At 40.1% G+C, this 16,188-nt stretch overlaps 1 protein-coding gene across 1 annotated transcript in view; it reads right to left on the reverse strand.

Annotated features, from left to right (window-relative positions):
- Window positions 1–217: 217 nt before the first annotated feature.
- Window positions 218–16,188, reverse strand: part of TESK2 (testis associated actin remodelling kinase 2) — a 69,501-nt gene continuing 53,530 nt past the window's right edge. Inside the window, exons 5-10 of the mRNA XM_054384364.1 lie at window positions 11,085–11,167; window positions 9,896–9,971; window positions 8,216–8,299; window positions 7,033–7,119; window positions 3,472–3,607; window positions 218–1,230 (exon numbers count right to left, since the gene is read on the reverse strand). Of these exons, the coding sequence (XP_054240339.1) occupies window positions 218–1,230; window positions 3,472–3,607; window positions 7,033–7,119; window positions 8,216–8,299; window positions 9,896–9,971; window positions 11,085–11,167 (1,479 nt within the window). The remainder of the gene's footprint in view (window positions 1,231–3,471; window positions 3,608–7,032; window positions 7,120–8,215; window positions 8,300–9,895; window positions 9,972–11,084; window positions 11,168–16,188) is intronic.

A 16,188-nucleotide genomic window follows, 5' to 3' on the forward strand; every position in this document is an offset into this window, starting at 1 on the left:
TCCTAATGCAAACCAGGGAAGGGAATAAGCACGGTTTGAAATAAAGTTAAAACAATCAGTCTCTCCAGATGCTATCTGCAGCTATCTGCTTGACAGCCAGTTTCTACTATCTGCTGAGTCTCTTTCGAACGCAAAGCCCAGCACTATAGAAAAAACAGAGTTTAAGGGACTGGGAACAACTGTTCCCTCAAAGACACATTCAGTTTGAGCACTCTCCTCATAAGTCACAAGTTGACTGTGTGCTGCCACTTGCTGAGATGTCGGAGGAGGTCTGAGACAATGGGGCAGGACTGTCCCCATCCTGGTCCCTGAAGGGCCACGCCTCTCTCTTCAGCTCAGTGGAAGGACTAATTCTGAACAGAGGCTTTGTAGACTCTAGTGGAGTGTTTTTCAGTAGGTCGTCTTCCACCTCCATCTCTTCTGAAGGGAGACAACTTGCAAACACTTGTGAGGAGCAATGTTCCTCTGAGTTCACTGAATTCTCAACTGGGAGCTTTTTGTAAGATAGCAGCTCAAGCTGGGACAGAACTAATGGTTGATTACACACTGGATCTCCACACATGTTCTCAGCAGGGCAAAACCCATTTTCCTCCTGGGCCACTGGCCCATCTGAACAGTCCATATCCTCTTCTTGTCCTGTTACATGAAGGAATTCTGGCCTGTGAGGCTTGGCCTGAAAGGGGGGAATCTCTGACACACCGTATTTGCTGCTACTCATGAGTTTTTGCCGAACCTCTGCGCTTAACTGGGTTGGGTCACACCTGCTGATAGTTGAAGACAGTCCCCCAAACAGGCCATATTCTTTGTGTGGCAGTTCAGGAGACAGTGGAAGTGATCTGCATCTCCTCCCTGGAAAAACGGAAAGCTCTTGCCAGTCCGTGCTATAAGCCTGCCGGAACTGGGACTGGCTGGCCTTCAGGCCTCCGCCTGCCTCTGGAGAATGCAAGTCAAACACGAGGGAAATCACAGATTTGCTTGGCATGTCAAAGAATTTGATCTTCCCTCCCTTGAGGTCCTCCCGGGCACTGAAGGGATTCACTTTCCGGCCTAACCCTTTGTTTGGCGTATAGTAGGGGTCGTGCACATTGATCTTCCTGGAAGGCTTGCGGGAGAAGATATCCGACTGGCTGCGTGACAACCAGATATTCCGACGGGGACGGGGTGACTTGGGTGGGATCTTATCATCCAGGGAACTCAAACGTTTTACTCCTGGTCCTTTTTCAATTGACCCTGAGTAGAAGAAGAGACATACTCTGAGGTTAAAGTAGCTATACACTTGCATGTCTGCTCTCACAACAGCCTTCATGGCAACCGTAAAGACAAAGCTGCATCTCTTGATGGTTCAAAGTATCTTCCGTAAGTGTGTCTGTTTGTTCCGTACAGGTTCCTGCACTGACACAAGTACATCATTCTCTTCTCCTCAGTTTCAAGTAAGTTTCAAATGTGGAGATTTGGCAGCCCCCTCCACAGGACCTTTTAAATGTAAGGCCGTCAAAACTACTTTTAAAATGTCTCTCCTCTTTACTCATGCCTCAAGCTAATACAAAGTTATCTTGAAGACTTGAGGAAATGCATATTGAGTTAAGGCCATCTTATTTCCCTAAGCACTGAAACTGGACTGTTTTTTTAATGATCAAATTTGCCACCCACATTATGGGGAATGCTGATTCGGCAAGACAATATTGTCTTTATGGGAAAAAAAATGAAAGGAAACTGCACCAAAATTGTGTAGGAATGAGGAAGTCTTTCCCTTTTCTATCCAAACCCTGTATTGTAGGGCATCTTCAAACCTCCTTGCTGGCAGTACACTGACACAGCAGAGATGACACAGAGTGGTCTTGAAGACCAATCTGCATGTTTCTAGATTCATCATCTTGGCTTCCAGCAGAGGTAGCCCAAGATCTGTTGATGATGCTGGACATAAAAGAGAACAAGAGAACAAACATAATTGCCAAAGGAATGGGGGCTTTTTGGCTTTGATGGGAAAAGTCCAGGACCAAAATAAATGATCCTCCAGATACAATGAAGAGTCTTCAATCATTCCACCCCAGCTTTCATTCAGTGCATTATCCAATCCAAAAAGTAGGGATATGTGAGTGTTTGATCCTAATGAACAGGAGTTAAAAATGTGGACATATGGCATGTGTGTGTTCATTTGTTTACATGAACAGGACAGGGAAATTGTAGATATTTAGGAAAAGATGCTAACTCCTTGAGTATTTGGAACATGCATCTGCCACTGGCTCTCAAGGTGGTAAAGCAACCACAAATGGCTATAAGGAAGTGGGGTCTCCTTTTGATTGCCATTTCCAGAACAAGCACACACAGATTTCCACTTTTCCCTTTAAATACTGCTACAGTTTAGACTGTAATCACTCCATCTAGGAAAGACTGTGCAAGTCACAGAACAGCATGTAACACTTCTCTAAGAAGATGCAATTCTGACATGTACTTTCAAAGAGAAAATGACAGGAAAATGACAAGAAAACAAACAAAAAACCCCAAACACCAAAACAGCAGACAGACAAACCCAACACCACTCAAACAAACAAACAAAAAAAGAATTTTCAACTCACACCTCTTATAGATGCTTTCCAGGTGTGGGTGAACAACCACATGCAAGCAGTCCATGTGGTTTGAGATAAAGAACTTTTTTTTAATCTATTGCCATATTACAGATGAGAGACATGTATATACATATGTAAGGTATCTATATATACACAACATAAGAAACTATTTTTTACTGTACTCCAAGTTTCCAACAGCAAAAATAATGGCCATGGTGGTCTTAGGCTGATGGTTGGACTCAATAATCTTAGAGGTCTTTTCCAACCATAACAATTCTATGATTCTATAAAAGATACTCAAGCGAGACAATATGCCCCAGCCTACAAGAACTGCTTGTAGTTTGCTCCCCACACCAGGTGGCACTAGACAGCTTTAGAGAAAGTCCTTCAAGGCCAGCTTTCCCAAGCAGATCTGGGATTCATCTTTTCCCCAGTCTTTCACAGTATTTCTAGGTACTTTACAATACTCTTGCATCTTCTCTGCTCTTCCTCCTGAAGGAATTTAAGAAGCTTCTAAGTGTCACATGTAACATACACCAAAGAAATTATGTACATGCACTAAGTATGGCAGGTACAAAGCAAAAGCTGATGGATTTTCATATACTATTAGCAACTCAAAAAATCATTCTCAAATGAATTCTAAATTTCCCCTCAAGAGCTTGTGGGCAGAATCTTTTGAGGCACTTTAAGAAACAGCTAGGTACCTGTTTTTTCCCCTAAAGAAGACTCTGCAGTGTAAAGCAGATAACACTGTTGCAGTGTAATTTTCAGGCTTTGAGTAAAATCATTCATAAGCTGTAAATAATACCATATACAGCTTAAATCTCAGTCTCCAAAGTAGGAGATGTGGTGGTATTCTTTGCTATTAGCTTTGCAGCAGTCCTTGTGCAATACAAACACTTACCTTTGGGTTTCCTTTCACTGTTGTCAAGGTTTAAGAACTTTCTGTCTCTCTCAGAGTCCTCATTTCTCAGGCGGTTTAAAATCTCCTCCAGTGTTTTGACGATATCAGCAAAGGAAGGACGTAACTTTGGATCCATCTGTGAACACACACACACACACACACACACACAAATCAAGCCAGTTCATGTGGGTTTGTCTGCTGTTCTACTTACACAGTGGACAGACACTGAAATGGAAAAAGTTCAAGCTTGTTTTAAGAAGTGTGTTGTCATTGCACAAAACCTAAGTAAAGGAGGGGGAAAGTAGTATTCTGTTCCAGTTTGTGTCTATTATACCTATCACATTTAATAATTAAGTTGTAAAAATTCTATGAGAAGGTGAGAAGCTGTTAGATTCAGGTCTTGTTTGTTTGTTTGAAATTTTCACAGTTCAAGGATTTCTTTCTGGACTCCAGTGATCAGTCAGAGATTATGTATCAATGTTATTTTAAAACGTGCCTGAGGCAATAAGGATTAAGCAGAGCAACTTGGCTATGTCACTCCTAAAATGTTTGTAATTCTTCTGTCATCTCCTTGTGTCTTTAATGGAGCCAGACTTAAATGTCAGTGCTGATTTTAAAGTTTGAAATGTTTTATCTTTCCATCTCTTAATTAGCCTTACTACTGGGTGTATGGGTCTGTCTTGTGAGGAAGCAGCATCATTTACATTATTTGACAAAGTAATATAATAGGAAAAAAAAAATCCATCTTTGCCCAAGTAAAATATCCCCTTCCAGTCATCAGTGTGTATCCAATTTTTATTTATCAGTATGTATTTATTCACCCCAATAGAAACGGATCTCTAAACAAAGTTCAATACTAAAATTATACTAGAGAGCAAGCAGCTTAATTCAAGAAGTAACTCAGAACTCATTTCATCATTTTGAACACTGACCCTGTCTATATGTTACAGGTTTAACTCCTATAGGTAGCAATGTCTAATTCATCAGCTCAAAGTTAACCTCATTACATTATTAAAAAAGATTCTGCTTTACTTGATTCCTGTTTCCAGCATGCTAAAGGCTATTGCAGAGCAAACAAGTCCAGACAGATCTCACCTCTAGTATAAAGAGATCAGTGATGCTTTGTAAACAACACACTCCAAGGACCTCTCTGACACCGCCCTGCAGGTCCTAGGGAATGGATCCTTCTAAAAAGAACTGGTGTGATCAGCAATGCCACAACACCATCTAGCAATGCAGGGTAAAGGGCTAAAGAGTCATACATCCAGTAATAGAAAACAAACAAGTCACACTCGAAGGCCTCAAGAGCAGCAGGAAAGTTGTTCTAATGCAGCAACTAGAATTTCCTGGCATAGGAAGATACATTTTTCTACTTTCCCTGTTTCACTGAAAGAGTAGGGCACAGGCAACACCACCATACACTCTTCACTGACAAACTGAGTAGTTTAGGAAGCTTAGGGAGCTGTTGCAAGCTACAGAAAGTAAGAAGATCTCTCTGACCATTCTAATTTGTGTAAGGTAAGATCCAGGACAAGAGCTGCAATGGAAAAGTGACCAAGAACAACATTTGTCTCTTTCCAGTCCTGAGCAGTCCAGATGGAACAGAAGGTTCTTCCTCAAGGCAGCAGCTGCCCACAGCTCAGCTTTTTGCATGATCACACATGACTGTAAATGTTTGCACAAGTAGGTTTATAGTTGATGGGGAGCCTTAAGTTTTAGACCTCCTTGCACATATTTATTTTTAAAAACCCAGTATTTTATAACAGTAACTTAAAGATATTTTCATTCGTTACTCATACATGTCAGTTTTTACTGTTTTTTTTTTAGGTGGCCCTAAAACACGTTTCCTATCTGGAGAAAACCCTAGGGCTGTGCACATAGCTTCATCTTTTCAGCTGAGCTATATGGTTTGCACCGTTTGTTGACCCATTAAATAATAAACATCTATATAAATGTCTGTGTCTAAGAGCAAATTATCACACAGCACCTATTATGAAACCACAGCATGCTTAGGAAGATGTAAGAAAGCCTTATTTGTTCACTTTTTCCTTCTACTAGGTAAGTGGTAAGTGAACTACAGCATGCTCCACACTGAAATCAGTGCATTAATGGCTTGATCTCAAGACAGGAATTTCCACTTTTGGTTTTTTTATCATACAGGAAGGAGCTTTGACGATAATCAGTAGGAGAAAATCCTTTTTCTTACATGAGAATATAAGATGAGTCACTTTCCCTTTCTTCATGGTTAGCTTTACTCTGACTTGCACCTGTGCTGAAAATTTGCTTTTAATCAAGCACCATGTGTTTTGATGCAGTATGATTTTTGGAGTCTACAGGTGGCAGCTGAGATTTCCAAAGTCTACCTCTGTAGCCAAGCCCTTTAGCGCTTCTGTAGTCAAAACACTTTATAAACATGAGTCAGACATAGCACTGTCCTCGTGAAGCAAGAGCTGCTGTACTAAGGTGAAATCAGAGGAGTGAAGCAGCTTGTCCAGAGAGCAAGTTCCAAAAACATCTTTAGAACTAAATTACACTACCTTGTGTCAAGAGTAGCAGTCACCCCCACCTGCTCACATCCTCACCTTCATACTGTTCTCCCTTCGAGCACGTGCATTTGTATTAATACAAAGTAAGGAGAGAGCTCAGGACAAAAATAAGCATCAAGAGCATGTAGAGATAAGACTTTCCTTACAAACACTCACTTTGACACATTGCTCCTATCAGCTCCAGCACAGCCTGGTTGTGGTGTCCTGGGCAAGTTTTGTGCAATACAATATTTTAGAAATTGCCTCAACTTAATTTATGCAAACTGAACATTCCCAGCTTCAGATGAATCTGGTGGAAGCTCAGGTAATCTTACTTCATACAAGCCAGTTTACCATACTGGCCACCTTTGATGTGGGGCAACTCACAAAAGAGATTGGCTGCTTTGGAATTTGAACACTGTGGAGCCATGAAGGCCTCCACCACTACCTACCATCATTTTACTTGAATAGAAAATATATTCCATGCAGTACATTGCCTATTACCTTAGTGATATTGAATCATTTGGGGCCAAGTTTGTTTTCTTGGTAGACAGGCTAGTGATTTGGAAGTTTATTCCACTTTCCAAAAAGCAGCATATAGAAACTTTAAGAGTAGTTTAGTATCTGATCTTGATTTTTTTGTTCCCTCTGTTTGTGAGAATAACTCAAAATTCTGTAACAGCTCAGTGGGTCTATACACAGTAACAGCTGGATTTTGTTAGCCCAAGGGCCAGTCAGTGTCAATAGCATACAACTGGTTATGGTTGGCCTGAGCAGCCTGCAAGAACCTGTTCAGTGTGCCAGACCTGTTTGTTTGGCATGACAGAACACAGGATTGCAAAAATACAAGATAGACCTTTTGCAAAGGGAAGGTTACAAACACAGCAAGAGAGTTCCTGGGTTATTGGAATGTACGCCACTTTTATGGGTAGGCTCTTCAAGTGTCTTCTGTAAATGCTTTAAGCTCTGTCTTTAAAAGCCAGGGGGATTTAGAGGACTCCAGTTCAGGCCTCTCTCCTTCAAGCAAGATACTCACATTACAGCAGTTGAAGGCCAGCTGGAGGAAGTCAGGGGGACAGTCTCCCACCATGTGCTGGAAGGCATCATAATCTAATCCAAAATTCTGTACAAACAAAAACACAGCAAAGGGATAAGTGAGGTCTGCCACCTAGCCCAAAGCATCTTCTTTTTAGGGAGTGCCTACACGGAATTATCAGGAATAACCACAAACACCATCTCTCAGCAGCCATGTACAAGAGGATTTTCAGAAAACTTCATGCACACTCTGAACTGCAGCAGTCCCACTGGGGATTACTTGATACAAGATACCTGTAAAAGAATGAGCTGACTTCAAAGCTCATTCTTCTTCCTGTTCTCAACTGCAATCCATTTCACTTGAATTGCTGCCCATGTGGATCTGGAAGTAATATGTCACCATGGTGACTTTCACAGTGTAAATTAACAGCATTAACAGCCTGCTACAAAACTAGAGGCTTTGCTGTAGTGAAAATACAGTAATTACAATGGTTAATTTTTCAGCTGATCTTAGATGGGTAATAAAATGACCCAGGCTCCTTAAATGCACTCCTATAAAATCTGAAGAGCAGAGAAACAAAAGGATCTCTACAAAATCTAAGCAATTTTGCATTTTTAGAATGCAGAGTGGGACAAAATTTGGAAGATGCCCCCTCCATGGATGGCCAAAGGCTGCCCAGCAGATGGGACTCAACCGTTAAGGCAACTGAAGAAAGTAAGAAGTATCTTGTTTGACTAGTCAGTTCTGGCTCAGATCCACAGCACTGTCTATGCAAAAATACGGGTGAGCTTATTTTAGCTGCTGCTAAACTAGCTCCTGCTCCTTTCACGAAGAGGGGCTGCTTCATGGATGCAGCGTGCCAAAAGTGCTCTGTTCTGAACCTGGCAAGAAGTCTACAACATGAGCTATCACTCTCCAAAATGAAGGTCACTGCAGTGCTCTCAAATGTTCTGCCCGTTAGCGGCAGAAAGGATTTCCCATGAGGACTGCAGCTGGACAAAGTCTCTGTGAAAGTGTCTTTCAATGGAGCTTCTTAACAATAAGAGCACAGAAGAACAAAAGCCTTTTGCAGGCTATTTTTAATGGAACACGTATTCATCGTATCTTTGGCAGAGTTCTGCACACCAGCCATTATCATGGCTACTTACCACCTTCCACCAATCTTGTAGACATCACCACTTACCTCTGTGCGAGGGAGATAGTCTGGGTCTGCCTGTATTCGTGCTATAATCTCACACAGAATTATACCATAGGAGAACACGTCCGCCTGAGAGAGAAAAATAAAGAGCCACATGGTTCAGCTATGATTACTCAGTGTTCTTATCTGCCACTCAGTTTCTCCTTACCCCAAACGGTTATCGTGAAACAACCAAACCAACACCACAACTGCACAAAGCTAAGGGACTGCGCCGTAGCTGACATTTTCTGTGTGAATAAACACATGCTCATGGTAAAGCATTCTTGTGGCACAAACAGCAATGATAAGTTTAAAACTGTTTCAAGAAAAGTAAGTAAATAAATAAAAGCCCACCAAACCCGTCTTAATTCAGCAGTGTAAAAACAAAAACAATCCTTCCTTGCATAAAGAATGGTGAAGTTACATTTAAGGTCTTACAGATGGGAGTAATTAAAAGCATAACCAAAACATGACATGCCTCTCTGTCACTGTGGCTAGAAAGACAGGTTTAGAATACCAATGATCACAGCTTACCCAGAATATTAATGCTATTTTTAAGAAAAATTACATTTTCCTCCTCTCACAGTTCAGTAGCTCTGGAGGAAACAGTGTCTTAGCAAAGCTTGAGAGAGCTAGTAACACTGTTTACCTGCATCAATTTCCATTGAAATTTCCATGACACTTAGTAACAGCTTATCTGACTTACCCTGGAGCTGCACAGCTCCTCAGATTTCCACCCACCTGAATTTACCATGTAATAAATTTAGGAAAACATGGAATACAAATCTACAGAGCAGAAGCCAGCATCCCCCTCATACTTTTATGAGGCTTATATGTCACCTTTCATGTTGATGAGGTATGAGAGCTACTTCCTCGTTAGTCCTCCATGCTCTAGGGTTAGTGAAGAATGTAGCACCATAGATTTGGGTACTTTATTATTAATTTAGGTCAATTTGAACTCTTAAAAGCTTTGAAATGGTAATCATTACATTAATTACTGAGGTAGCTACTGCTCTTCTGCAAGTTAAGAGTACCATCAAACAGACTGACTACTAGCTATAAAAGGTACAGGATGTGGGCTTTATCAAAGAAAAGCTGCACTTGCAGGGCTGAAGTAGACTGTTACACATGCAAGAGAAAATCCTGTTTAAAGAAGAGCTTGATTGAAAATACTGTTTCTAAAATCCAGCATGAGCTGATCCTCCCCTGAAACATTTCACAATGCCACAAACAGGAAACCTTAGAAATACCTTTGAAGAACATTTTTATCCAGGTATCTTACCTTGAGAAATGTTGGGTTTAATTTTTATCAAAATAATTGTAGAAGTTTATATACAGATTTTTTACTTCTATCCAGATTTCACTAATGTATGGCCAGGGAAGTAATCTCACTATATTTCTCATGACATTTAGATAATTGTCAGATCAACAAGCCATTACCGTATTTCCACACGTGGGGTGTTTCAGACTAGAAACACCACAACAGTGACTTATGCTAAAGATAATTCTCTTTCTGTATAAGAATCCACACCATGAATTAAAAATATTAGCTATTCAACTCACACTCTCCTTTAGTCTGAATGAGTGCAGAAATGTCACAAATGAAAATAATTTTAATATTATGGAATTTCTAAAACTCATATACATCTATTTGGCAGCTAAAGTCCATTTATATCATGTACCTACCTTTTCATTGTAAGGTTCATCTCTGAGAACTTCTGGTGCCATCCAGAAGGGTGAACCCACCACTGGTAACTTCTCACTAGACAGATATGGGGTAGATGGTAGGGAAAGGGAGGTGGGGGAGGTGGGGAATAAAGAAATTATAAACATTTAAAAAAACATTAAATACTCATCTAGCAAACTGGAAACATTAAAACTGCATTTTAAAATGGAGGTAAGACTAGATCAAACCAAAATAGTGTCCAATGTAACAATTTTATTATGTTGCTTGTTTTAGTATCATACTACCTTAACTTTAGCTATTACTGTATTCCTAAATTTTCAGGGCATCTCAAAACTGGGTATTAACAACACCTTATGGCATCTGTGGGTGCCTTCCTGATTTTGTTATGAGTTTGCATGACTGCAGTTTTAGGATATCTGTGGTTTAAAACCAGTGCATAGCTGAGATCAACTTTTATTGTTTTCTTTGCAATCCGAAGAGTGAGAAGGTTTTATTTATGTTATGCAGAAGCACACACTGGAGAAAATCTGACAGCAAATTTCACAGCCAGAATACTCTGATATACACAAGTCAATATACAGAGAGAACAAAGAAACCCTTGTCCGAACCAAGACATAACAAAAGGACTGTTTCCAGTTGTGACAATAGCTTGTGACAGTCACCTGTGCATTCCTCAAATGAGTTAAGATTATAATTTCATTCCAGGGAAAGCAAAATAGTGAGCTACTGTTAGACAGTAATTTTAACATCTCTGTTATAAATTTGGATCTTGGCAACAAATTCAGAGGTTAAGGAGAATAATACTGGAACATGACTGGAAGGAAATAAGTTTAAGATGTTTGGAATCAACAGAGGATATTTATTCCAAAATCATCCCAAACTAGAATGCTGGACAGTAATTTTGTTGTTGTTGTTTTTTTTTTTTTTTAACCAAAATTCCAAGCACTTGCTTAGAAGATCTACTGAAAAGCTTGAGTAAATCTGTCACCACTATATCTATCAAAAAGGACAGCTGTTAAGGCTGGAACATTTTGGTCACCCAGCCCACAGTTCCAGACTGAACACTGAGGATATTTTTTTGCAAATTCTCTATCAAAATGCAATAATGGCCTCAGGGATATGACTCATTAGAGCTTCTGACCTGAAACTGCACTGCACCTCTCACTATATTTTGATTAGCTCACATACCTGTGATCAGGAATCTTCTCTGCTAAACCAAAGTCTCCCACTATTGCTGAGTATCCATTCTCATCGTGTTTTATCAAGCAGTTCTGGGGGAAAAACAAAACAAAACAACCAAAACCATAAGAGTTATTGCCTGGGCATGAAATCCATATAACATTTGTTTTATTTATTTTTAATCTGGAACAATGCTACAAGATACTGTTTGGAAGATATTCACCTATCAGAAGCTTTTGCCTGAAACCAACCACCCTTTTTCTCTACCCTCCCCCTCCTGCACAATCACATGTCTGTCAAACTTAAGATGCTGCAAACAGCCTTACACTTAGTTAATAATCCACTTAAAAACTTGCTGAGAAAGCAGGCAGCCACAAGCAGCACATACCCAGCTAGGTTCTAGCAAGAATTAAGATGATTTAGCTACCTTACTGCTCAAGTATGCTACACATGCTGTTCACTATGACACCTTACATTTTCTTTTTATAATTTGCTTGTACCTGACCAGAATACAAAATCAGAACAAACTCTAAATGCCTTTGTATATTTTGCTGCATTAGTTACTGAAAAAGAACCTGCAGCAGATTTTCATCAGAAAATACAAGCCATGACAAAGTTGTTATGTGTAGTTTTAAAGTCTCAAATAAAATTCTTTATTCTTCAGCACATCATAAAAGACGATTTAAAGGAAAAGCTGTCCATCTTCTCCTTTCAGATGTGCCCTCCAGCATTGGGAGGGAGGGCAATTTAAGGACATATACAGATCATTCTGTTCTGGCAGCACCACATCACAAACATCAATTTACTTACAACTCTGAAAAACACACTTTACCCATTCCAGTACCACATCTCTTCCCTTCTCAGCAAATGAATCAATAGCTGACTTCCCTTAGATGTTTTTGATTTCAATGGGCTGATCAATGCAGAGAATTCATTCCCTTACCACATGCCTTGCTCTGTGTCCTCTGCAGGCAGTACAATAGCAGTGACAGCCAGCAAAACCACTGCTGACTCCTACAGAGTGGTACCCTGCATTAATTAGCTAAACAGCAGGAAACACTTTCTAACTTTATTGTGCTTGGATGTACCAAAGCTCCTTGCTGACCCCAGAGCATTAGCTTGCCTGTATAATGCAACTACCAAGAAAAGTGAGTCCCTTGTCTGAAAGATCAAGTTCAGGTCATCACTGTTTACATTATTCAGAGATGATGGTGGCTCAGGCCATGAAGCGAGTTTTCTTCCAGCCAATTAAAAGGTTAAACAAAGCCACTCCTGCGATCATCTAACAAAAATTCATGCCAGCCTCTTGAAACACATCAGGTTCCCGAGATGCAAAGTTTTACTTGTGCAGCATGACTAAAGGATAGTAAGTACAGTTAGTTTGGGGATTCATAAACATGTACACCAAGTTAAATCAACTATGCTTGCCCGAAGAGCAGCAAAGCTTCTCAGTTACAGGCTTTGTTATCTTTTATCAAAGAGCACATTCATTCAGCTTGCCTCTGTTTAAACATTTTGCCACTCTAAATGGCCAAACTCAGGAGGATAAAACTTTTCTGAAAAATCTTACTCAAATGATTCAGGCAAGTGGAGTTTTATTGTGTACTACATGGGAACAAGTTTGTGAGGACACCAGAGATTTGCAGTCTACAAGAATGCTGATACTACTTTATGCAGATGAATACCAGTTTATTTTCTGCCACAGATTTCTCAGCAATGAATGAGGATTTGTAATTTGACATTTTAGAAAACACCCCACACTGCTATGATTCATAAAAGACCTAGTTTTAAAAATCTACATTTCCTGCTTGCATTGCCTTTATCTGCTTACATTGTTCATTTTGAGTAGCAAGAATGTGGTAGTTTATTTTACCTCCTGGTTTTTGTGGATTAGGGCCGTTCTACAATAACCCCCAGACTCCAAAACTTCAGAGGAATGTTTAAATCCAGACTAAGAACTATTTTCAACGTAACTACAAATCTGTAGAAACATTATTGCAGATCTTAAGGTCAGTAGAAATGTACAGGGCTGCTCTGACACCATGAAGAAGCTTAAACACAGCATCATCCTGACAGAAAATTTTCCTTCAGCTTCTTGGCGGTATAGAGTCACATCCCATTATGTATAGAGTCACATCCCATTAGACAGCAACACATCAACAACTGAATGTGAACAATCTTACCCCACACTCAAGCCTCAGGAAGTCTCAGCTCTCAGATACAGCACTGACCCATTATACAAGTAGAATCTTCCTGGATAAATCATAAATTTAACCAACAGTGCATCCAAGCAATGCTGCCTGACAGCTCTGAGCTCCTAGCCAGATGAGCAGGAGCTGCCTGCAGCAAAGCTAGACTCTCTTTCAGTGCAGGTCTTTCAAGAAACCAAACAGAGCGGACACCCCACCACTGTGGGGTCTAGAGGTTCTGCAGGAGAGGCCAGTACACCATAACAAGGCAATGAGAAAAAATCTAGGGCAACATTCTGCTCTAAAGGACTGATCAATCGTTCTGCTGCGGTGGGCTGCACAACGTTAAATAACATAAAGAAGGAAGCTGAACTATTCTCTTTCGCTCTTTTGTCAGCAAATGACGAAGTGCTGAGTGTGAATTTAAATTCATTGGCACATGGCATTTCCAGTACAAGAGTGACTTTTTTATTCACACTTCAATCAGCCATGGGCAGGTGACAAGCACTAGACAAAAACCACCAGTGTCACTGCAAATGCTCACTGCAGTGAAACTCAACTGATTTAATTCAACTGATACAAATTTTTACATAGCTAAGCACCAATTTCCTGGAACCCAGAAAGGATGGAAGCCTATTCCTATTGAAATCAGTAGTAAAACCTTTCTATAGATACTAATGCGGTCAGATGTCACCTCTGAAGTCTGTACTGCTCATTCAGGACAAAGTGTTACAGATAGAAATGCTTCATTCTGTCCTGAGATTCTCCAAGTTTTCAAGGACAACCTTCAGCATCACCATACTCCTTCCCCACCCCTCCCTCCCTAGTAAAGCCATTACACACCACTGCACCAAATCCACAGCATGGATAGTTTAAATACTAGATTTAAGATGTAATTCATAAGAAGGTGACAACACAGTCCACAGTAACTGGCAATTCACATGCACTCCATGAATGACACTTCTAAGCATTCACATTCTACTGCCAAGATAAATCAGGATTAAAAGAGGAACAAAGGTTCATTAGAGACTTGAAAGCTCTTTCCAACCTTTTAAAGCTAGAGGTGATATCTTAGTAGAGAAAGTACAACAGAGCATACTGCACTGTTTCTTTTAACAAAATGATACTTCTCATTTTCTACAAAAAAGAAAAGCTGTATATCATTTGGTATGAATAAGTTTCATTAATGGTTTCCAGCACAGAGACACGAGTTCAAAACTCTCTCTAGTGCAAAGAGCCTCTCAAGAATTTCCAATGAGATGAAATGCCCAGCATCTTTGCAACAGAGGCTTTAAGGCTTTTTCTGACTCACCATTGCACTATTTGTATAAGCAATTACTGCAAGGCAATAAAACATGACTATCTTCCCAAGCTTTCCCTTTGGACCTCTCCAGACAGAGATGTCCTCTCCTTTGGCAGACCATGTGGCCTAAGAGGGTAATAATTGACTTCAAGCTGGGTTCTCGAGGGCTTTTCCCCCCCAAAACGGGGACCTCATCAGTCCCTCCTGAGGCAGGCTTCTAATAGAAACAAGGAGCTCTGTACATGAGCCCTAAGGAGTTAACAGAGCTGTTTATGCAGAGACAGATGTGAAAGAACATAGAGCTCCCTTTGTGTGTTACAGGAGCTTAACATCTGCTTTGCACAGCATAATCCTACTAAGACAAATGCAATATTCTACTCTCCCTTTCAAAAAAAGACAAAAAACAAACCCACAAAACTAAAAATGAAAATAGACTCAGGAGTTTCAGAGGTAAAAAATCAGTTGTTCAGATGATGAAACCTCATTGTCTTATTTTACAATGTGACTTAACAAGCTAAACTCCTCAAAGCTTTTATTGCACTCTGGAAAATACAGGAAGGCTACTGCAGTGTCTTTTGCAACTCTCTGATGACTGTTACTGAATTAAAATACTTAAAGGCCAATTGAGATGTATCAGCTGTTTTAAAAGTGCTATCCCCTAGGAGAAACACCATTGACATTGAAATGTACAACTGGGAATTTATGAGACTGGATACTCTTTTGAAACTACAGCCACTAAGTTCAAGCGACAGGCTCCATCTGGGTCCCACAGTACCAGTAAAAGTTTAGAACTCCAACTATCATTAGAAATAATCATCCATAACAGCTATTTCTGTGAGTGCAAACCCTCCCCTGCAGTGCAAAATATCCAGGCAAGAGCTTACTCTAGCACAAAGAGGACCTTACAACTGCAGCAGTGAGTATGAGACTAGTCAAACAAAGGTTCTGTTCATGGCTTGGGTTTTATTTTGTTTTATTTTGCCTTAAACAAGCAAGCAGCATACAAGGTAGCAAGTCAGAGTATGTCACTTTCAAGCCCAAAGGCAGTGAATTTAAGTCACATCAGATAATCCACAGTAATTGCTTACATGCATGATTCTGACCTGTAGTAACTGAGACTACTCCTCTCAGTGAAAGAAGGGTGACCCTTACACATTTACTATGAAGTCAAAGCAGATGTTGGCAGGAATACACACACCTATGCATGTGTGTATACATATTTATATGCCTAGAGATAAGAATTTTCCATAGATTTTATCATCAGTGGAGCTCACAATGTTCCCTAAAACTGCTCACAACCTGCTATTGCTTATAAGACCTTGTTTTCAATTGTACATAGTTCTGCAAAACTAAAAGGCATTTGTGTTTGGGAGTTTGTCTGTTTGGTTTTTAAGCAAGAGCTTTGGTAGTGGGGTTTGGGGAAAAGGATGTTCAACTAAGGTAGCTCAGCTGCTTTGGAGAACAACATAGAATATGAATTACAAGCACATTTTGATTTAATAAAAATTTTTCAAATCCTCAAAAATATTAGTGTAGCAGATTTGGCAGGTTCTTAACATGAAATATGATGAGACCTGTGTGTAAGAGCACCTTCTGCTACCTCTGCAGAAAGTAGACTGGG

Source organism: Indicator indicator, chromosome 10 (assembly GCF_027791375.1).
Source record: "Indicator indicator isolate 239-I01 chromosome 10, UM_Iind_1.1, whole genome shotgun sequence".
Taxonomy (NCBI): Eukaryota; Metazoa; Chordata; class Aves; order Piciformes; family Indicatoridae; genus Indicator; species Indicator indicator.